The sequence below is a fragment of the Atractosteus spatula genome, chromosome 15, assembly GCF_055471065.1.
Source record: "Atractosteus spatula isolate fAtrSpa1 chromosome 15, fAtrSpa1.hap1, whole genome shotgun sequence".
Lineage (NCBI taxonomy): Eukaryota > Metazoa > Chordata > Actinopteri > Semionotiformes > Lepisosteidae > Atractosteus > Atractosteus spatula.
Window position 1 is genome coordinate 18138723 of NC_142720.1, and position 23553 is coordinate 18162275.

Here is a 23553-nt window from a genome sequence, read left to right on the forward strand (position 1 = left end):
GGAGTGGTCTTGGTGCACTTATTGACAAGTGTAACATCTATCAGATTGATTGTCAGCAAATTAAATACAATTTTCATTTAATGCTTCAAAATAACTTGGTACTTCTTCAAAGCCTCTAAAACATTACATATTATATAAGCTCATATTATATGCTAATACTATATGAAAGACAAATAAGTTTCAATATCTGCCTTTTTTACCAGCACACTAATGGAACATGATTTCAAATTATATCGTTAAAAATATTTTGCTCATTTGAGACAAAAATAAAAAGAATTTAATAATCATTAGAATCTATTGAGCTGAGCTCTCTTTCTGGGACAGAGATTAATGCTGAAGTTTGATTTGTTCTCTTAAAACCTGGAGTTTTATTTAAAAACATTTCCACAAAATACATGCAGTGTTGTTTTTTCTCCAGCAGATGGAGTTATAGCTGTATGTCTGACAGCAATATTAACTGTGAGTCAATAGTGAGCCAGCTTTAGAGAGAGGAGGTAGTTCATGTCTTTCCCCATTTATTCATTCGATTAAGGATAATCTTAGTCTCATCTGACCATAAAACATTGCTCCAAAAACTCTGCTAGCTCATCTTTGTACTTTCAAACAATTCTGAAGCACGTTCATGGCCTGGGCATACACGACTATCTCTGGAATGAACTCACCGATCTTTATCAATTATGTAACTAATAATGGCCGCCACAGAATTAATTCTGAAGTTTACATTTATAATTTGTCTGCTTATGTAGAAGAAAATGATATACTGGTTGGGCAGTGTTTCACCTTGAGGTATGACAATAACCAATAACTCAAAACATAAAACACAATACAGCCAATGCAACTGAAGTGCAGCTTCTACTTGGTAAGCACCTGACAGTCATTGTGTGCCAGCAGCCTCACTACACTGCAGATCCAGCAGAGATGTGAGAAACTGCTTCACCAGCTGAATTCATGGGACATTTCTTAAGTCAAAAGGCCCGAGTGGGCAATACTAGAGTGGAATTGACCCAAGATAACAGTGTTAACACCCATGCACTTTTGAATCTTTCCATGGTATCTTTACAGAAAAAGCAGGCAGGAACTCAGTTTAACATTCTATTCAAAGAGTAGCTCTTCCTACAGCTCATTGTCCCCTGAACAGTTTTTAGAAAATGAAAGTCCAGAGGTAAGAGCACCACCTACCACAGCAATGTGGTTTATTATTCACTTGTCTTAGTAATACTGAATACTGTATATACTGGCAGAGGCAATTCTACTTCAGGATGAAGGGAGGCTGGATTCAACAGTAGGAACCATGTTATTTAGTTCCAAGCAATGACCTTGACTCATTTGTAATATGTACAGCAGGCTGCCACATACCAGGAGCTGCATTTAAGATGGTAACTGGTCCTATAAGCTATCCACAAGAAAACAATGAGAAAAATGTTAATAAATATCTAAGATCTCTGAGTAGTGTCTTTTATTTACAAGCATCATTTATCCAAAATGTGCGCATTACTTCAAACAGCTGCTGTTACCTTCAGTTAATCAATTAAAATAACATGCATTCTCATCGCCTAATAATTTTAACAAGATAATCACATTTCTAACTAATTTGTACCAGGTGACTGAGTATCACAGGTATTTTAATTTAGCTTTTTTTCACTCCAGAACATTTCACAGTTTTTCTAGCATGTTCAGAAGTGTCTTATTTGTCTGATTAACTGTCTAGAGGTGCACATTTTCATATTAAGCACCTTAACTGCAGTCTCCCTGCTGACTGTTTCAGAATTATACATTAGGAATAGATTTTCAGAAGCATTTTCTTGGCCTAGTGTATGGAATCTGGCAGTCAAGAGTTAACTGTTTTTCCAGCCTCATAAAGCGATAAGTCAATCAGTCTGGTGCTATTTATTGGGATTTATTTTATTTCTTGTTTGAAAATAGTCATTCTCCAGTGTCAGACAAATACCTGATGACATGCTTTAGAGATTAAGGGTGAGGGAGAGGAAGAGGGAGGAAAAACATTTCCTTAGAGGATTTTATAGCCCAGAGCTAGGGGCCTCAACACTGTAGCTAACCTCAGACTGACTGGCGCAACCAATTCCATCTGATGTACCAGCCAAGATATTTCTGAAAACCACAGTTCAATGTGTAAGAACCAGCACCAACAACAGAGAAAATCACCACCATTATCTGCCTACTCTCCTCTATCTGCACTCTGGCGAATGTGCTCATGTTGTATAGATCAGCAGTTCAGAACGTCACTGTTTTTCTTTCCCATTCGAAGAAAAGAAACAAAGTAAAGAAAGAACAAAAGGAGTAAACAAAAGGAGAAGTGAAAGGGGAAAAAAGCAATGGAACAAGTGAAGATTCAAAAGAAAAATAATAAAGAGAAATCAAAGGCAAAGTGAAGAGAGCACAAAAAAGGCCTAAGAGCGAACGCTGTTGCTCACCAAACACGTGGAAGCCCAGTACACAGGTGTAGGTGGCCCAGTCAATGTCCTTGCACTCTGAGCGATTCCGGATCAGTTTGCAGCCACCTGGAATGTCCCCTGAGGGAGAAAAAGGCACAGGAGAACAGGAACACCGGTTGACCGGCTGTCTTCAATTTGTTCTCAAGTGACCTAATTAGTTAAATTCTGAATGAGACAAAAAAAGGTTATTTCTAGATTTGTGGAACTCATCATTCAGACCTGTATTACATACCGTATGCCCTGGACTAATACTCAAAATCCATGCATGAGGATAGACCAATAAAATCATTACATGTAAGTTATTTACTGGCACGTAGGCCCAAAGAGAAAATAATATTTTCCTGAAACATAGACATTTGGTATACTACAAATCCTGGGGAAGATGGAAAACCATGCCATTCCCAGAAGTACAGTATAAACTGTTAACCTAAACTCCCAAGCCAACAACTAGAATCTACCACTGAGATGCACAGCAGGTGGCTCTTCAGCAGTAAGGTTTTAAAAATCTCTTATTTCCCACAGATTTCATCAGAGGGGAGGGAGGAGAGGGACTTTCATTCACAGGAAGAAAAATTACCATTTTTATGTATTTACTTATTACAATTTACACTTAAATCCTAACCACTGGAAAGGACGTTTAAGAAAAATGCATACAGACATCCTACACCATTCTTTCATGAAGACGGATGGAGGCAACATTCTCCTATAACATAACATAACATAACATAACATAACATAACATAACATAACATAACATAACTTTATTAGCCCTATAAAATTTCTTGCATTAGGAATTCATCTTTTCGCAGACCTCAGCTTGCTCTCCATGAGACACACAGACACACAGACAGGGAGAGAAGCCTAGGCTCAGAGTGCAGGATCAGCTATTGTACAGCGCCCCTGGAGCAGTTGGGGTTTAGGGCCTTGCTCAGGGGCCCAACTGAGTAGGATTCCTCTGCCAGCTGCGGGATTTGAACCGGCAACCTTCCAGCCACAGGTGCAGATCCTAAGCCACAGAGCCACCGCTCCGCCCCTACTGTATGTACTGTAACTAATCAAAAAAAAGAAATGCAGTGATGATAATATATGTGTTGAATACATTATGTTATGAATTTAAGTTTTTGAAGGCCCAGCAGACATAGTAAGGAACCCCTGTGATATTACATCAGCAAAATGTTTCAGGGTTAGAATGTAGATCTATCCCACTTAAGCAGAGTCCAAACAGTCACAGAGTTTCAATTACTGATTCAGCTCATTAGGGAAGGGAGATTTTCTGATCCTGTTGGAAACGATCCAGTGCAGACCTGGAAAAGCTTTTCCCTTACCAGGAGACAATGTTGATTCAAGGAGCTGGAAATGGAAAAACAAATAACACCGGAGAAAGGGAGTGTGAAATGGCTTCAGGTACTAAGAGTGGATGAATGCTGCACCAGAGGAATTAAAGGCATGGCCATTACCTCATGCTGTTGCCTATACATTCATAATGAGAAGCATATAAACTACGTATCCTGTGCAGTTGGGCGAGACTATGAGCAGAGACCATGCCCATGTGTGTCAAATACAAACCTGACAGAGGATACAATATGCCAGAGCACATGCACTGAGGAGACAGCCAGCCCAGTAGCTTCTGAACACTGTCACAGCTTGCAAGCAAGGCACAAAACACAGAACACTTCAGCCTCCCTTTGTGCTAAACATCCAGCTGATGGGCCTGGTTTCTTCAGCTGGATTTACTCACAGTAAAGGATTTCGTAGTCGCCCGAGTTGGACATGATGAACTTGTTATCGGGAGACCAGTCAAGATGTGTGATGTAGCTGGAATGTCCCTGGAGAGGAAGACAAAAGAGAAATGTATCTTCTGTTGGTCTGTTACAACATCTGCAACAGTTAACTGATTAATATTATCTACTAAAAGGATGTATTGTAAGACCGTGAGAATGTAGCAATTAGACAGGCAAGTGAGAATAATCCTGTGAACAAAACTGTATAGCTCCCCGCAACTTGTTCTTGAGCCAAAATCAAATGGTTCACCCAAATGTGGTAAATTACACATGTTCTTTAGAAGTAAAATGCATCTTAGTTCCATAAAGACAATGACATCCAACTTCAGTACTACTATGCAAACAAAGTGTAAGAGGCCTGCTGCTTTAGTATGAATTACCGCTACCAGATTTTTACCTACACAGACAAACATTTGCTAATGTATTTTTCGACCCTGCTCCCTCAGGTACATCTCACAGACTCTCGATCCTCACCCAGTGCAGGGTTAGGAAAGGGAATCAGTATGTGTATCTCTTGGCACTTCTTAATTTCCTTGGAGTCTGCCGGCTCCTGGCCAAAACATATACACACAAAAATGTCTGTGACCTCCTGCCAAGCCCTTATTAAATTTTGCCAGACATTTTGCAGCTGTTGGACATTCCTTGAGAAGCAAACAAAAAGCATTTGGCAAAAAGCTGTTTCGGTCTAACGCACATAAATACATAAAAGGTTACCATCACAGTTTTACACCTCACTAGCTGAATTTGAAGAATGCCTTCGTGGTTATTCTAATGGGTGGCAATTATCCTGGTGGTGGGGAGCAAAGAACGGAATGCTTTTGAAAAACCTCACATCTGACCCCTAAAACACTGTGATGTCTATTTGTAAATATAATGCATCATAGAAATGCATCTATTTTATCCATATACATCTGATTCTAAATCCTTGAACCGTAGCTTTCATTTAAAAAACAGAAAATCATAAGGTATACCTCATTCTTGTTTAGCTTTTGTCATTGCTACACAATTAGCCAGTAAAAAAAAAAACAACTTTAGAGGCTCAATTAGTGAAGAGTCTCAATTTGCAAAGGATGAGTCTGGCCATCAGTTTGAGTCCACACTAGTCTCTCAAACAGCTACACCCCAGGGTGTGATTACTATTCAGATGCCTCTGGAGGTAGATGGGTTTGAGTTAGCTAGGGTATCCCTGACTTAGAGTAAGGCCTACCACTTACCAGTCACATCTGAGTTTGAAGTGCTGCCTGTAGGAGCTCTACGGTTCCTCTAAATGTTGTTTTCTAATCATCTACTTTGGGAGTCACATAAAATGGTGAATTGGTCAACTGTGAGTGCTTGGGAAAAGGGTGAGCACTGTCCTCATTGCAGCATACAGGTTCAAGGTTTCTAACAGCAAGCTGGGTTAAACTACAACTGGTGATTCTATCTTGAAAGGATGTAAAACCATTGTGATCTCACATTTTAGATAAAATATGACAACTGAACCTACTGTACAGGAGCTATAAAGGAAATGTATAGACCGCTATTAGAACAAGTACAGCCAGCATTCCCACTATTTTTCATAAAAGTTGTTGTCTGAAAATATTAGCCATAATAAAAACTATTTATGTGTTTTATTGTTTCTCTTGGTGGCTTGTAAAACTATTTTTAAAACTGTCTTAACTGCTTTTCAAATTACATTCTAAGATCTTCAATGACTGGAATCAGTAGTTAGACTAGATCAGCTGACCAGGTTCCTCACATACTGCAAGAAAACCCCTTTTCATTAAAAAAGGCTTTTGAAACAGACGACAGAACAAATAAAACAAATTCCTCTCTAAACCCAAGAGCCCAAAAGTTTGCCATTCCTCAAGATAATATAACATAAAAAAGCCACAATTTCTCTTAATAATAGCCAAGCAGCATATTCAATGGAAAACTATTTTAACAATTTTCTGATTCAGACAATTTGAAAGCTTTTAGGCAGAGCCTTATCTCAGTTTTTATCTGACTTTGTTTTAACGCATTTTTAATCTTAATGTTTTATACTTTTCAACTCTTTCTTCAGTATGTGAGCACAAAGAAGTCTTTCTTTGACACACCAGAAAGGTGTTTTCCATAATAAAATAATCCTTTGTAGTAAATGTGTGATCAAATCTATAACTACAGAAAATGTACCCTGAAAGAGATTGAAAATTATATATAACTATTTACATTTATTTAACTGTATAATCCATCCATCCATTTTCTAGCCTCTTTATTCAAAACAGGGTCACGGGTGAGCTGGCAAGCAACTGGCGCAGGGCAGGATACACCCTGGATGGGACGCCACAAATACACACACACTTGCACGAGGTGCAATTTTCCCAGAAGCCAATTAACCTACCAGTAAATCTTCAGACTGTGGGAAGATACCAGAGCATCAGGAGGAAAGCAATGCAAACATTGGGAGAACATGCAATTTCCTCACAGGATTCCCAGATAGTAATGTTAACCACTGCGCCACGGTTCTGCCCAACTGTATAACCATTTACATGCAATAAATGAAGCACCTGTATATATCATATATAAGTGTACATTTCCCCAATTAGTACAAAAATTGTCACCGTTCTACCACGGTATAGAGGAAGCAGTTTGGTGACAATGCATCGAATGTTCTGCCTGGGGGACAGCAAGGTGGACAGTAGACCACTGCTCTGACATTCCCAGCACTGGAACTCATGTGAATGTCCAGAGAAGAGAGGGCAATAGCCACTCGGATTCAAGCTCCTCCATATTCATCCCAAAGTAAACCATGTTCCTTCCATTTCCCAGACAAATATACATCCTTGTACAGCTCATACTATACAACCTGTACACACAGTTGAAGAATAACTTTAGCATTCATCAATATGCCGGATAGTTAAAATTTAATTATTTAACAAAAGCCATTATTAAAGGATCAAGATTATATCCTTCTCTACAGACGGACAAGAGAATTACTTTACCACTCAGGGGTGTCATAGACTGTAAAGCTGTGTTCTACAAGCTCTTGATATAGAGGTTGTAGCAATGTGCCAAGAGAGAAAACTACATTTGGAGATTCCGGACTGTGAATCTATATCATAATGATGACCCAAAAGAGTGGTGCCCCATCACTCACGGTGCACTTTCCGTATCTGCTGTACTTCCGGCCTTTCTCCGAGACTGTATAGAGGTAAATGAAGTTGTCATGTGATCCCACTGCCAGCAGGGTTCCATCTGCAGAGGAAACAAACTGAGGTGAGGAAGTGTGATGTTATCAGAGCTAATTCCATTTCTTTTATAATATTGCTCTAATTTTAAATTCTGCAGGAATGCTCTCCAGCTCTAACATGGCTGTGAACCACAGGAATGCAAGAACACAGCAATTCACCTCACTTTGCAGATAAAATGAGGTGTTGATGTGTATTAGATATTTTTCATAGTTTTGAGACAACTTTGGAAGGGAATAGCAGCAAAAGGTTTGAGATGCTTTGACCATTTATGCAGATATACAGCTGAAAAAGGCTTCACACGAGGGATTCAAGTATCAAGCCGATCTAATCCATCAGTACTCCCTGCTCTTAGTTTACTACCTTTGGGCTACTCGGTTTTCATTAATAGCAGACAGTATTACGGTGTCTGCTGTGGACTGACAGAATTTCCAGTTTAATAAAGAAACCATGAAGTCTTAAACGTGGAACAATATATTGCCATCTTAACAGCTCCACTGCCAACAGATAACGCAAGACATCTGCTCCCGATTAATTAAGCTGGCAATTATATCTGGAATCCTTTGGCAAGTTTGTTCCAAGGCAGGATTAAGAGGTCGAGCCATATTCCTGGGGTTTGTTTTCTTAACAAGCATGAAATGTTACTGGCTGGGGCCGGAGCCAGGGCAGACCCAGTAACACCCATTGCTGTCTCCACATTTCACAGGGCCAGGCCCATCATTTTCAATCGGCTTCTCCATATTATCGGCAACTACTGCACCACAGATGAACTATAAAAAACTGTTGTACAATTTTCTGACATGTTAGTGAATATCACAGTTGTTATAGTCTCATTCCAGCTGACCGCATTGGAAGCCAGAGCAAAGAAAATAACACAATCTATTTTTTTATTCATGAAAAGAGACTGTTCTTTTTCTCCACAGTGTTACAGATGGGAAGAGTCTAAGAAATTGGAAAGGTTGTCTTTTACGAAAGCAAATAAGAACGCTCTCCACTTCCCCATTAGGGTTAATGATGCCGCATGCTCCTTCAGTATTTCTGTAAAGTGTTGACTTAAAGAGTGAGCAATAACATAAATTGTGTCAGAATAATCACTTGTGTACTACAAGCTTGATATTCATTAGTGATAGTACTACAGATGTAAAAAATCTCCCTTAGATTTATATTCTAAAAAGTATAGTGTGATAATGACTTCTGTTTTCATTGAACTATCAAATTTTAACGGGTTTCTTTGAAAGACAAATAGGGGCATGGGATGTCCATTAATGCCAAACGTCCATCAAATCTACAAAAAATTAACTGCTGTAGTACATTGTAGAGTACTTGAATAATAAAACTGTACTGTCATTGTATGGCACTTCATTGTAGCACCAGCATCTTTGACATCACTAAAACACTCTTCAACCATGAATAAAAGGATAACACTGCAAACACACAGAGGAAATTATTCCAGGCAACACCCACTTAATAAAATATATACACAATGCTCACTGAGGCCGCATGCAACTGTTTATGTGAAGTCAGTTGTACTCTATGTAAATTGGGCAATCTATTGTGTTCGGAGATAGTTGGCCAGTTGCTGAAGAGCAGCTAACATTTGCATGCGATAACCCGCTGTGGGCCTATAAAGTAATTCTGTAACTGGTGTATTTTTCCAGATCATCTGCTGCTGGGCAGAGGTACTGGTTTAATATGGTCAAGAAAGATGCAATGATCAGCCTACCTACGGAGTAGCGCATAAGAGACAGCTGTTCATTGCCATCAGTGTGGATCGCAACAAGGTCTCTTGACTCCGCATCCAGAACGTACCACCTGAAACATAAAGGGGGGGGGGGGGGGTGTGCTGCTCAGTACTGGTTTCAGAGGAATTCTACAAGACAGTCCAAGACTCCTGGGGGTGTTACTCATGTCATAAAAGTACTACCTAGCAACAGTACTTCAGCCTTTTTACTCCTTTCTCAAAATTTAGTTTGATGTGCTGTGTGGTTGATGTGAAAACACAAAGCCATGAACTAAGACATTAAATATCACAAAATTCTTCCAAATCTAAAAAAGTGAAAAATTCTAAACTTCTATTTTATTATTGGAATAAACATTTTAGCTCTGCATTAGTTTGAAAGATCAACTTTAAAACTCAAAAAGATCAATCTGAAAATACAGTAGAATCTATCACCTGCAAGTGACGACAGAAGCTAAGCTTGAACACATCTTACTGTGTGAGCTAGACTTCAAAGCCCTGTTAAACTAAAGAAGGCACCTTTGCTCATGGCTGCAGCAGCTGTTTCCCGCAACTGACTTTAAAGAGCCTGCAGTCTACTGATCTACTGAAAGGAAGGCTGCACTGAAGTTTTGTGACCAACTACTACAGCTGATCCAACAGGTTTAAACAGCAAATAAAGAAATGCCACGAATACAATGGGAGCTTTAACACCACTGCCCAGTATCTGTGCAGTAGCAGGCCAGGCTGGGGAGTGAATGATATTCCAGACGTACTTTCCCGAGTGTGTTCCAATGGCCACAACGGCACCACTGGGGTGGAAATCTGCACAGTGTCCTGGTTCCTTTAGACAGGGAGAGGTAGAGAGCAACAAAGTGAGAGAAATCTTATCGGCAACAACAATTTTTATGTGTATGGGTTTTTTATGTGTAATCCCTACACATCTACTGTACAGTTACTAATTAAGACATTATCATTGTAATTATAATATCAATTATCGCACACGGTGAATGAAGGCCTGATGGTCATAAAAAGGTCATTAACCACCAATTCTGACAAAACATTAGTCACATTGGACTCTGAACGTTAACATGAACTTCAATAAGCTTCAAGTTTATTTAAACTTGAATTCACTGAAAAATAACCCCATTATATACCGCCGTTTAGTTTCAGAGCCTGAAAATAATAGTTACAGTATCTGTCATCTGTTATCAGCTGTGTGATCTGTTATTGTTGCAGTTACAGTTAGCAGTTATCTGTTATCTGTTATCAGCTGTGTGATCTGTATTGTTGCAGTTACAGTTAGCAGTTATCTGTTATCTGTTATCAGCTGTGTGATCTGTTATTGTTGCAGTTACAGTTAGCAGTTATCTGTTATCTGTTATCAGCTGTGTGATCTGTATTGTTGCAGTTACAGTTAGCAGTTATCTGTTATCTGTTATCAGCTGTGTGATCTGTATTGTTGCAGTTACAGTTAGCAGTTATCTGTTATCTGTTATCAGCTGTGTGATCTGTATTGTTGCAGTTACAGTTAGCAGTTATCTGTTATCTGTTATCAGCTGTGTGATCTGTATTGTTGCAGTTACAGTTAGCAGTTATCTGTTATCAGCTGTGTGATCTGTATTGTTGCAGTTACAGTTAGCAGTTATCTGTTATCTGCTAGCAGCTGTGTGATCTGTTATTGTTGCAGTTACAGTTAGCAGTTATCTGTTATCTGTTATCAGCTGTGTGATCTGTTATTGTTGCAGTTACAGTTAGCAGTTATCTGTTATCAGCTGTGTGATCTGTATTGTTGCAGTTACAGTTAGCAGTTATCTGTCATCTGTTATCAGCTGTGTGATCTGTATTGTTGCAGTTACAGTTAGCAGTTATCTGTTATCTGTTATCAGCTGTGTGATCTGTATTGTTGCAGTTAGCAGTTATCTGTCATCTGTTATCAGCTGTGTGATCTGTATTGTTGCAGTTACAGTTAGCAGTTATCTGTTATCTGTTATCAGCTGTGTGATCTGTATTGTTGCAGTTACAGTTAGCAGTTATCTGTCATCTGTTATCAGCTGTGTGATCTGTATTGTTGCAGTTACAGTTAGCAGTTATCTGTCATCTGTTATCAGCTGTGTGATCTGTATTGTTGCAGTTACAGTTAGCAGTTATCTGTTATCTGTTATCAGCTGTGTGATCTGTATTGTTGCAGTTACAGTTAGCAGTTATCTGTTATCTGTTATCAGCTGTGTGATCTGTATTGTTGCAGTTACAGTTAGCAGTTATCTGTTATCTGTTATCAGCTGTGTGATCTGTTATTGTTGCAGTTACAGTTAGCAGTTATCTGTTATCTGTTATCAGCTGTGTGATCTGTATTGTTGCAGTTACAGTTAGCAGTTATCTGTTATCTGTTATCAGCTGTGTGATCTGTATTGTTGCAGTTACAGTTAGCAGTTATCTGTTATCTGTTATCAGCTGTGTGATCTGTATTGTTGCAGTTACAGTTAGCAGTTATCTGTTATCTGCTAGCAGCTGTGTGAGGTCCTTACATCCAGAAGCCTGGTCCATTCAAGGGTGTGGTCCACAGAGTTCCAGAGGCAGACCTGCCGGTCCTGGGCGCAGGACAGAAAGAGGTCTCTGAAAGGGTGTGATGCCAGCCCCCACAGCTCATCTGTATGGCCCTGCAGAAGAGGGATGAGAGCAAAACTTGTTATAAATCCAACCCAGATATCATTGGAAACCAAATATAGAACACAATATATGCCTCTCAGGAGAATGTTGGGGATTAAAGGAACAATGATTTAAATATACATTTTTGATTTACCCAGTTTCAGTATTACCCAGAACAGATGTTTCATGAACATTAATTTACAACTGCCCTACAGACAAGAGCTTCAAGACTTTTTTCTTCAATAAATCAATGTTTATCAGAATGCTGGACAGAAGCCATTTAATAATGCAGCAAGGCTAGCACTGAAAAATAACTTAATCTTGATCTGCAGTAGACTATTACAGATGCATCTGTGAATCGCAGCATATTTTAAAGAAAACCTGGTCTTTCCTTCTGGCACACTACTTGAAAGGAAAGATCCAAATTACAGCTAGCATAGAGAAGGTGGGCACGGGCATATTAGATTGCAGCAAAGTTATTCAGAGTAAAGGCAGTACTGCCACAAGCACAAGGTATATACAGGGCAGTAAAAATAGATACTCCACACAGCTCAGATATACAGTACTTGAACAGGCCACCTTCATTTAATTCCTTTAAAATGAGATTCCTCAATGAGCCTCTAACAGTATACACCAGAAAAGGCCAACTTGGCTGCTGTTAGTTGGTAGGAGGAATTACAGAATGCTGGCATTTGTTTATTTCAACTTGAATACTCTGAAAAAATTACCCCGTTATACAACACCATTTAGTTTCATACCCTGAAAATAAAAAGTATCATCTGCATTTCTTTTGAAAAGAAATGATACAGTACATGATCAACTAATCAATGAGCGCACCAACAGTAGATACCTCTGGGATTGCCTTAAAGTTTTTATGCTAACAGTTTTGTGATTAATAGGAAATTGCTTCCAACTTGTACATTTTAAAAAGAAGCCAATTTTTAAAAATATTTTGGTGGAACAGTTTGTTGCAGTCATTATTCTGCTCATGAACACTGCTCTGCCCTTCAGGTCTCTGCTCTTCCTGAAAAATTACCTCAACACTTATTTACAGGAAGGTTCACTGAAGAGCCTAATCGAAACATTTGTGTCATACAGTACATATACTTCGTACCTTGGAATTGGATTTGTCACTGCTGTTCATTTTCATTAGAAACAACACAGGAGTAATTTCACATTTCACTAATGTCTAGCTTTTCACACCTCTGACTCTGAATCCCTCATGTGTAAAGCTGTCCTTGAGAATCTTTTACTTAAAACCAGCCACGAGGGCAATGACTGGTGATGACAGGTTGTTGAACTCACCTGCACCTCCACCTGGAAGCCATCATTAAATGTCCCTCTGAGAATAAAATTGCGTGACGTTCCCACCAAAAATTGTTCCCCTTTGCCTTCAGCCACTGCTCGAATGGTTCCGTATTGGTCAGGGACCTGCAGAGGCAGAAGAAAAGTGGTGACAGGAGTCAAGTTGCAAAACAACCTTGTCTGCAGAAAGGAAGATACACTGAAGAAAAGTGAAAAGAGAAAAAGGGAATTTGGCTACACTCAATTCTGGTCATGTCACCAGATCATATGGAAGACACAAATGAGTTGCAAGAACCGATAGCTTGTTGCTATAGTAAGGGATAATGGAGATACTGGATGTGGATTACTGTATATTACTCTACTAGCAAAATGCCACAGGGTCCAAGGTACCCGTCCCTGATCAAAAGGTGGTGCTCTCCGTCAGACCTACTGTACCTCTATGTCTCTCTCAGGGTGTAGATCGTGATCCCAGAGGATGACTTTGTGGTCCTTGCCACCTCCTGTGAGCAGAGTGCCATTCCTCATCTGGCAAAGAGTGAAGACGCTGCCATCATGGGCTTTAATTTGCCGGCTGATCTGGTACACACCTGCCGGTCAAACGCCAAGAAAGAAAAACAGGCGCTTGACTTTTTCCAGAGAAGGGAAGCACGTTTAATGAAAAACCCACTGAGGGGAAATCAGGGCTTTGTTAGAATCTAACATTGAACACAGATTCGAGGAATTAAATACCACGCACACTTCATTGTCATGTATTTTATGTTGGGAATTAAACCCAGATTTGGAGGGTTGTCTTATTTTTAAAGCAGCAGCAGCCTGACAGAACAGACCTCCTGCAGGCTGACAGCAGTACTGAGAGTACAAAGGGCTTTCAGCAGCACAGAAGGCCATGGCGGTGGATCACTCTGATTGCATAGGCTCTGTCTGGTCTGTGCACTGCAGAAAACTGCATAATTCTTCACATCAACCAGAGGCCACCACTCCATATTCTTAACTGAATGCAGAATCACAGTTGCAAAGCAATAATATGGCTAGTGTTTCCCTTCTACCCCCACCCTCCCAGATCTGCAATCACTCAATACTTGGACTCCTACCACCCTGTAAAAGGGGAAGACAACAAACACGTTTAGCTTCTATCACAATCAGTGTGAACAGAGCCACTGTACCTCATATAAAAGAGGAAAGATATCCAAATACATTTGCTGCATTTGTTGTTCTTTGTATTTTTTTTTCTTCTCATCAAAAATTGCACTAACCCTGGGACTATTTTAAATTAAGGCAGCACTAATCCCCATCTCTGTTCAGCATTTCTGAAAACTATCCCCACAGTGCCTGAGCACTTGCTACACGTCATCTTTTCTCAACACAGAAGAGAGATTCCAGGAGGACAAGGAACAAACGGCAGGGAATGGGCTCACTCTAGCCTCTACTGTAACAGAGCGCTGCAGCGACTTGAGGTTTTGCTTTTGCCTTTCTTTTGTTTCTGATCAGAGAAAAATAAAGAAAGGTTAGAAATCAGCTGTACTCCACGTGCATAATGAATCTCTACAAACCTGGAAGAGTGTAGGGTTACTTTAAACAAAGCTGGCACTGGCGTTCAATCCCTGAAAGACTGAAATGACAGGCTTCTAGCCAGGCTCCGGGTTCAGAGTGGGAGGGGGAGACTACTCAAACTAAAGACTCAGCATCCTGTACAGGCAGACTTGGATCTGCAGTATATTTTGTGGTGGAGCAATCCCAGCCCACCTGCACTGCTGAATATCTGCATTGACCGAATGGACACAGCCTGCTCTGGTAGGTTACAGGTAGGTTGTGACTATAGAGCCTTTACAGATTATGAGGGATGAATTGAAGGTTTTTAGCTAGCCTTGCATACTTCTTGTCCTTCCAGATAATCAAAATGTAAGATGACACAGGTAATAAGGAGTCCTGACTGTGGTCTTTCATAACTGCTAGCAAATATGCCTCTGGTGGGTTTTCCAGAGAGGAAACCACTGACTATTCATAATTTTGCTGGGTCTCCGGTTAGAAAACCAAACTGTCCCTCACCAGCAAGGGACAGAGATTTATCGTAAAAAATGTTTAAAAAAATTCCTAGAGCAAGATTCAGGAATACATAATTATGGCATTATTAAATCTGGATTGCCAAGTAACCATAGAAAAATCCCTTTTTCATTAGCATTTGCTGCCTAGGAAAATGTCAATGATGGATAAAATATCTCAGTTGCCGCTACAAAGAACTTGATTAAGAGAGGGCCATGCTACATCTGAATGCCTACATGCACTATGAGGTAGGGTGGTGCACGGTTTGGATGATCAATTTATTAAAGCTAACCTAAAGCAAATAGCAGCTATAAATATACAGTTGAATATCTGGGGGGAAACAAAAAAGTATATGTGGGTTTTGATGTTGGAAGCCCTTACTCTGAAGTTGGAATGCGCTTATTCAACAAATAAGCACTTAGATTGAATCATAAAATTAAAACAAATCTCTCTCTATATAAAATTCATTTATATATTTGCTGGCAATGTACCCTGAACTGTAAATCTTGTTCTCCTACATGCCAAAGAAAACAATTATTTTCAAGATGAGTCTTTACCTCTAGGCTGAGAAGATTCCAGTTTGCATTCCGCCAACGCAAAAACTCAGGCTTTATTGCACTTTAAAACAAAACACTCTCAATATCTCCCCTGTTTGTGTTTATTGTAATTCTAGGGATTTTTCAAGTCAATGCTTTCTGATAAATTAGCAATTAGGCAAAATGAATCTCAGTGGTGTTATTTAGAGCATTTTCTTCACTGTTTCCTCAAGTTTCGCACACCTCACACTCAAGAAACAAATGACGATTTTAATTACAGTCATCAAGTTCTGCCCTAGTTATCTATCCAGATAACTATGTAAGATCCCGTTCTGAGCTGTAAGCGAAGGAAAGTGTTATCCCTTCCAGGGTTGCTTAAAGCAGTCTAGATAATTTTAATTAACCACTGAATTTATTACAGCCTGCACTTAGGATCAGACTGGGCAATTAAAATGATATAATAGAGTTCAAATGATAGTTTGCTCTTCATTTGGCTTTAGTATGATCTATTTTCATGTAGCCCATGTAATTCCTAAATTTGTTTTGCCAAATTGATAATTACAGTAATTTTTGTAATTAATTATTTGTTGTCTTGAAGAAACATGGTTGTTTTAGTTCCACTGTCTTTTTGCATTATCACCAGCATCCACATTCCACCTATCATACTCTGTGCTACAGTGCTGTAAATGTGAGCTGCATTCAAGTTTAACTGGAACATTTTGCTTCAGGTTACAAGATCCTATAAACTGGAAAACCAGGATAATGGAAAGATTGAAATATATAATTTTATTTTCTGTTTTAAGGAAGTGTGGTAGACCTTTAGGTCCACAATGGAAATCAAATGAAAATCCCTGCTTACAAAGTGATTGTTAAATCACTATTGAAATCACCGGTGTGTTAAAAACCAGATTCTCCAATTATTACGCCAGTGATTCAAGGCTCCACTTCCTGGCAATTATAGCTGTGCCAACATGGGCAGATAGAAGACCAGCTGGGAGATCCACATGTCAGGTAGACATGTGTCACGAGCCAGACTCACACTAGCAACCTCTTGGCCCTAAAACTCAAATTTCAGCTGCAAGTGTAGGTGTGCCACTTAGGTGCCCAAGGATGACCATTAACATACCCACAGGAGTGGCAAAGTGAATCCCATCTGTTCATAAGAAGAAGACCTGCGAGAGTGGGGTGATAATTACAAAAGCCCAAGCCAAGCTTTACCCTGAAACTATTCGTTATTAAATGTATTCTAACCAAGGCTGTTGACAAAGGTACTGAAATTAAAGATCCCTTCCATAGCCGAGGCTGCCCTGGATGGAGTGATCACAGACATATTTGTACAGATTTTTGATTGTCACAGTATACTGTCCTATGGACACCACTAAGCTCATGGACTGACGTCCTTATCTGTTTTCGTTACCTTTAGGCCCTTTCCCCGGCGCAGGCTCCACCATGCTTCGGCTCCAGATCAGCATGATGCCCCCCGAGTCGCCTGTCAGGATGTCCCCATTATTGAGGAAGGCCACGCATTGCACAAACTTGGGCTTCTCATATTTCTGGCGAAGATGAAGAAGGAAATACAGGGGCTTGGAAATAACAAACTCACCAGAGAAACAGAGCCCAGCTATAACTAGCATAAGTTATCAAAATCTATAAATGCTCTGCCACATTGCAAACATGCGAATGAAAAAAAGGACATTCAGAACAGTGACAGTGATCTGTATTTGCTGCTGATGGAATGACTCCATATTTTGGTGCACTAGGGTAACCAAGACTCACACAATAACATATATGTATAAGTACGAAGTCTGGTCTGAGCTGCCACAGGCTTCCTCACCCCAAAGATGCCCTGCTTGCGTGCCAAGGAATTGCCATTCCAGGTCCAGAAGAAGATGTGGGACTTCCCGCAGGTGACAATGGTGTTGGCATCTGTTGGGTGAAACTCCACTGCCAACACCACCTCGTTTGTGGTCTGAAGGGCCAAACAGGACAAGTCAGGACAGGCAGGGCAAAATATTCCAACAACAGCATAATAGGAGAGACAAGAGATAATACAAACACACACTCAGACAGAACAAAGGAGCTGAGAAGGGGACATATTACTGTACATTCAGGCAAGGAGATAACAGAGACAGCAAGGGCCAGATATCCAACATGGACATACTGTAAGCAAACAGTGAGGCAGGTTAATAGATTATACACACCAAGCAGCTTTTTGCAGTGTTGCAAACAGTAAAGCTTTGCATGCTAAAAACCAATACTTTCTGCGGAACAGGAATTGTGTTGGCTGGTTGTCTTACCTTGATTTCCGCTATCTTGGATTTCTTCTGCCAGTCCCAGACTGTCAGCATGTGCTCATTGGAATCATCAATCACACACAGGTGAGTTCCAGAGTCCTGAGGTGAAAGTACATGTCAGCAGAACGGTTCTGCCAGGCCTAACCATTGTGGCAAACCTTCAGGTCCTCTCTCGTGCTTTTGCCAAAGAATATGGCCCTGCTGTCAAACTAAATGCTCAACTTTGATTGCCAGTGCAACAGAACTGTTGAACCATACAGAAGAAGGCAGCACTCCAAGTTCATCCAGAATTTTGATCAATGAGCAAATAATGATCTTCAATACATAGTATTTCTAGGAAAACCAAAACGGTATCATGTAGGATGTTAAATGCTTGTGGGGGTAGTTTGATAGATATAGGGTGTTTTTTTTCACAATATCAAGCTTGCACTGCATAACGATCATTTAGATTTTGCACAAGTGCATTCATCTTCAGCTCCAAGAATTGTGAAAAACCAAGCCAATCACACCAGTGATTACACTCACAACAGAAAGGGTGGGCACCACAATGTGTTCATGAAGACCCCCAACTGCTTTGAAACCAAGGCTCTCATTACTGATATGGCTGATATGGATATGGATACTGATATGGATATATGCTGTACAGCATATTGCTGCACCAAATGCTTTCATAACTACTAGAATCCCCTTTTGACAGGTGGGCTGGAGGGCAGAAAGAAGAGAAGACCAGTGGCCTTCATAGCTTGAACTTTACGATTATGGGAGCTGTGAGCCGAACGGCTCCTTGCATATTTCAGCAGTATCTTCTCTCAGTGAGAGCTGACAGTCTTTTTTACACAAGCACATCTCTCAGCACATGCAGAGCAACAGATTCCTGGGTTTCAGCAAGGCTTGCAGAGAGCCACCTGATAGGCAGCTATCCTGATGAAAGATTTAAAGTTCTGTACAAAGGAATATGAGATTTCAGACAGGCCAAGGCTGGCACTGTCTTTCAGTCTTCTCTTTTCCCATTAACTTGCTCTACTCCTCCTTCTATACCTACCTGCGCCCCCAACACTTCTGTAATGTTCTCCCTCATTGCTAATTGCTCCCCCTCATGCTCACATCCTCTTATTTCTGCTTATGTAGGCACTTTTATTGTTTTGATGAGGATTCTTCAGTTGCCAAAAGAAAGAATTGTGCTAAGTACCATGACTTTGAAATGCACCTCAGTACACCTTAGTGCCTGTGAGGCATTTAGTAATAATGAAACACGCTTAACTACAGGCAGAAGCAAGTGGCAACTCCAATAGACACTAGCCTCGTATTACTGTGTGGATACAGAAAAACAGCCTGAGTCTTTAGCAATGTAATGCACTGTAACAGAAAATGAAAATTAGGACTAAGTTTAACTGACAAGTGAGTGACAGGTATTTCTGGTTTCAGGAATGAGTCACTGTTTTCAGTTCCACTTGAACAGAAACAAATTCAAATGATTTCTAAGGAACAGTGAAAAAAAAGTTTCTAACGATATAGTGTGTTAAGATTTCATTAGGAAACAGATTTTACCTAATTTTACCTAAATAAAAAAATACTACTGTTCCACTTTTTTTCTATGCTCTCTCAACACTGTAAGCTGTGTTTAACACTGGTTCGGTCTGGTAATTGCTGACATATAAACAGATTCAACCTGATCCACAGGGTTAATCTTTGAGCAGCTTATAAGGCATCACCATACAGATGTGTGAGAAGACTAAAAATCCTAGGATTAGTTCACTTAGTCTTGCCTGCCTGTACAGTACACAGATGAGGATTCCCCTGGGATAATGTGTTCCAGTTAGCATTGTAAAGCTTGTGATATCAATTTATTGGTCATCACTTTTACATACTTCAGAACAGCTGTGTCAATATCTAAAATCTAACTACTGACACCCATATCCAAACAAACAGGCACTTCAATATCACAAGTCTGTTATTTGAGAGGGAAGTTGATTCAATTTTGATTCAACAAAAGACGAGTGTAAATCGTGTGTATCAAGGGGTATACAAGTATATCATTTGGCTATACTGACTGTGGATCAGTCTGCTTTTTGGTGAACAGTCGGAAAAAAAAACAGTGGCTGCCCAAGTATTGAAGAAGCAGAGGGAGGATGGAACTGTCGATGCTGCGACTTACGGCTTTGGAGAAGGCGAGGGAGCCCACCCCCCTCTCGAAGGTGCCCAGGCCAATGACCTGCAGCGTGGACAGGCTGACCGAGTCCCAGACACGCACATGAGGCTGCAGCGGCTGCCAAGACAAAATCGGGCAGGAGGAGGACTCCCATTATTGGCACAGAGCACACAACACCTGCTATTATTTTAGTGCATGAGAAGGCTCTTCGCGTGCAGCACTCATAAATTTACTAAATCAGACCCGGTTAACCTCCAATCTATCTCCATTATGTACTTCATGGACTAGATTACACACTAAGGGCTGGAATAAATGAACGTGTAGAATGATAAACAATGCACAAGCATTGCTTCCACATGCAAGGCCATAGTGCCCCTAAAGATGAAAAAAATGACCTTTTAGAATACTCAACACATCTCCGGTAATAGACTGTAATAGTAATGTTAGGATAATCCAAGACGCCTTTATTAAGGAGTCCCTTAATAATAAAGACAGGCTTGGCCATAAGTAGGGTGATTCATCTGAGTGTGCATTAGTAGCTGTTTATTTCTTAAATCTGTGCATCCATTTGTTAGTCCTTTGGTACTCCCACGCAAGCATCAAACACACATTGTAAATCTCCTATCTTTTTAATATGAAGGCTAACAACACTTTAAGAGGATAAATGTTTCAGGTCAACTGGCAGGTTAATAATATGGAGATGGTCCAACAACATATTGTAAGATAAGTCTAGCCTGGCTATCATTATGCTGCTGAATAACACTCATGGCCTCCAAGATATGCATGTGTAACACACGTACTTTGTAGCTGGTGAATCAAGGGGATATGTAACCAACACTTTCACATTCTGAAATCTTCTAAAGTGAAGGTGTACACCTCTGATCATTGGGTTGAACACAAAGCATATCTGTGTTTTACTATTATCAAATGTATGCATGGAATTATCCAAAATTAAACATTATATTGTACTTGTCATTCACATTAATCTCATGACCACAAATACCAATTGCTTGATTTTCAAGAAAAAATCAATTTTGACCTTGGAGGAATAATACTGGGACAGCTAACATACTTTACACTGTATTATATAGCCACTCCTCTGTCACCCAAATCAATCTTCAAGCCCAGTAGCATATTATCGATTGTGTGCCAACCCATAGGTAAAACTGGTGATGTGTGGACTACAGTGCTCTTTTACAAGGTGAGCCATTCAGCTATTTGTTTACAAAATCAGTGCAAACTATAGATTTTGGCCCACCTGCCTTATGGTGTCATTCATACAGTATAAAAGGACATTTACGATGCAGAATGTCTCACCCTTCCATCTTTGTCAACCCCAGCAATCTGTCCTGTCGCAATTCTGATTTTGTCAGGGTGAACTGCAAGGCTGTGAGGAAAAAGGACAAAAAAAACTATTAACAAAGGATCCCCCAGTTCACTGCCTGGAAAATTAATTATACTTCTAACTACATTCTAGTTTACACACACAGGACTATACTAAACTATTGAACACTCAGAACTATCAGCAAACTGCAATGCAGTTGTTCAACATGATACTGTGTTTTTGCTTATTCACCACAAACACACTGAAAAATGCCACAGCTAGCTGAGTGAGTGAACTAGATTATCTTGAGCTCACAGAAGGCTTTACAACTGCATTGTGAAAAAATGTAAAAAAAACAACAAGTAGAGCTTTACTTGACTTTATAACGTTAGTCAACAACCTACGGTATGTCTTGTAAAAAAGTAAAAAAGGTAAATTTTCAGCAAATTCTTTTTATCTACTAATTTATGAGCTCTAGCAATTATTCTGAAACAATATTAACAATATTTAAGACAGCAATCAACCCCAAGCAATTTGCATTTTTTCCCCAAATTTTTTGCATTTGCATTTCAGTTCAAAACTGCATCTCCTCCACAAAGCCTTATCTATTTTTATTTGAAGGACCCAGGACAATTAACACAGCACCACACAATTACTACAGGCCCAGAGCAGGCACATGCTATCCTGACAATGTGCAGCTTGGTACTCTATGTGTTGTTTCTTTACGCAACGTCAGTCTGCCCCTGAGTTTGGAAACCCACCATTTGACGCAGTCTGTGTGACCCAGGTAGTGCCTCTGTGTCCGTTCCTCATAATTGAACAGCACCACGACTGAAGCAATGAAATACACTATCTCCCCAGTGGGCAGAAGGTACACGTTGGCCCTGCAGTCCCGTCCTCGGTACCCATACCTGCACAGGAAGGTTAAAGAGCAGCAACTAGGAAGTTGTAGGCTGAAAGGGAAAGATGGACTGAAGCTCAGGGAAGAGAGGTAGGACATTCTGGCAGGAGGACGAGAGACAGGTAATAACTGAGTTAGAAAGCACAGGAGACAGAGACAGCCCTAGGTAAGGTTAAGAAAGGGACGTCAAAGGGAATGAAGCTGGCATGAGGTAGGTCACCAGCAAAACGTGGCTTCATTCAAGGACAAGAATCTGGTCACAAGGGAAAGCAGCTCTTTGCGACCAGATTGCTGTCCTTGAATAAAAAGAGAAAAAAACCAAACAGATGGGAAGGCATGGAGGCTAAAGCAGGCAAGGTGAAAAGATACACCCATTCGAGCTTGAGTTTCTCGGGTGGCAGCTCTGTCCTGATGTCATCGTAGTTCTCCACGTCCGATGGAATGAACATTGTGATGGGCCGTCCCCGCATGAACATCTTGATGTAGTCTCCCTCTGTCGGGGGAGGGAGAATGGAGAAGACCTTAGCTGATGATGGAGCAGAACAGCTCAAGGGAAGGGATATGGAATCCCTCATAACCAAACCAGTCTTGGTGGGGGGATAGACTTTTATCCCTTCACTGTACAAAAAGCATATAACTTCCTATTTCTGGTTAGATCGTTAATTACATACTGTATAAACAGAGACAGATTCAGAATCTGAGTCACTACACCAGAGATGGGATCTTAACACCACAGAATATCGAAGAACATGGAGAATGTAGGTAATTCTAATGTAATTAAAGGTAATGTAGGACTAAGGTTCAAACAAATTAGATTTATTCCTCTAATTAGAGGAAATATTTAAGTTGGAAAAATGTAATCCTAGCACATACAGTAGAGTCCTCCAGAAAAGCAATCTACACCTTTTCCCATCAGGCAGTAAACATTCTTCTTCTTTGTTTGGACTTAACAAAGGCAAAGTACCAGCCAATATTATCCTCTTAGCTTTCCTCCCCTGTAATTAGGCTCGGGTGTGTCGCACAGAGTTGCTGGCACAAATTCACACGCCTCATTCCCCCAGGCAAGATCATCAAGTCACACAACAGTTTTTTTTTTTATCCTTTGTCGTTATTTGTTTGAATAATGATTATTTTTATCAAGAACATGAGAAGTTCAACAACTGTGCAGTAGAAACCAGAGGGCACAAATAGAACA

At 40.1% G+C, this 23553-nt stretch overlaps 1 protein-coding gene across 2 annotated transcripts in view; it reads right to left on the reverse strand.

Moving 5' to 3' along the window:
• The window catches only part of eml4 (EMAP like 4), a 110069-nt gene that overhangs the window by 6483 nt on the left and 80033 nt on the right, over nucleotides 1-23553 (reverse strand). For both annotated transcript variants that reach the window (XM_088933567.1, XM_088933566.1), the window contains exons 8-22: nucleotides 22728-22851; nucleotides 22219-22368; nucleotides 21451-21520; nucleotides 20140-20250; nucleotides 17988-18083; nucleotides 17525-17659; nucleotides 17108-17243; nucleotides 13550-13701; nucleotides 13115-13240; nucleotides 11689-11820; nucleotides 9937-10004; nucleotides 9167-9255; nucleotides 7353-7450; nucleotides 4192-4279; nucleotides 2433-2531 (exon numbers count right to left, since the gene is read on the reverse strand). In XM_088933567.1, coding sequence (XP_088789693.1) covers nucleotides 2433-2531; nucleotides 4192-4279; nucleotides 7353-7450; nucleotides 9167-9255; nucleotides 9937-10004; nucleotides 11689-11820; nucleotides 13115-13240; nucleotides 13550-13701; nucleotides 17108-17243; nucleotides 17525-17659; nucleotides 17988-18083; nucleotides 20140-20250; nucleotides 21451-21520; nucleotides 22219-22368; nucleotides 22728-22851 — 1674 coding nt within the window. The remainder of the gene's footprint in view (nucleotides 1-2432; nucleotides 2532-4191; nucleotides 4280-7352; nucleotides 7451-9166; nucleotides 9256-9936; nucleotides 10005-11688; nucleotides 11821-13114; nucleotides 13241-13549; nucleotides 13702-17107; nucleotides 17244-17524; nucleotides 17660-17987; nucleotides 18084-20139; nucleotides 20251-21450; nucleotides 21521-22218; nucleotides 22369-22727; nucleotides 22852-23553) is intronic.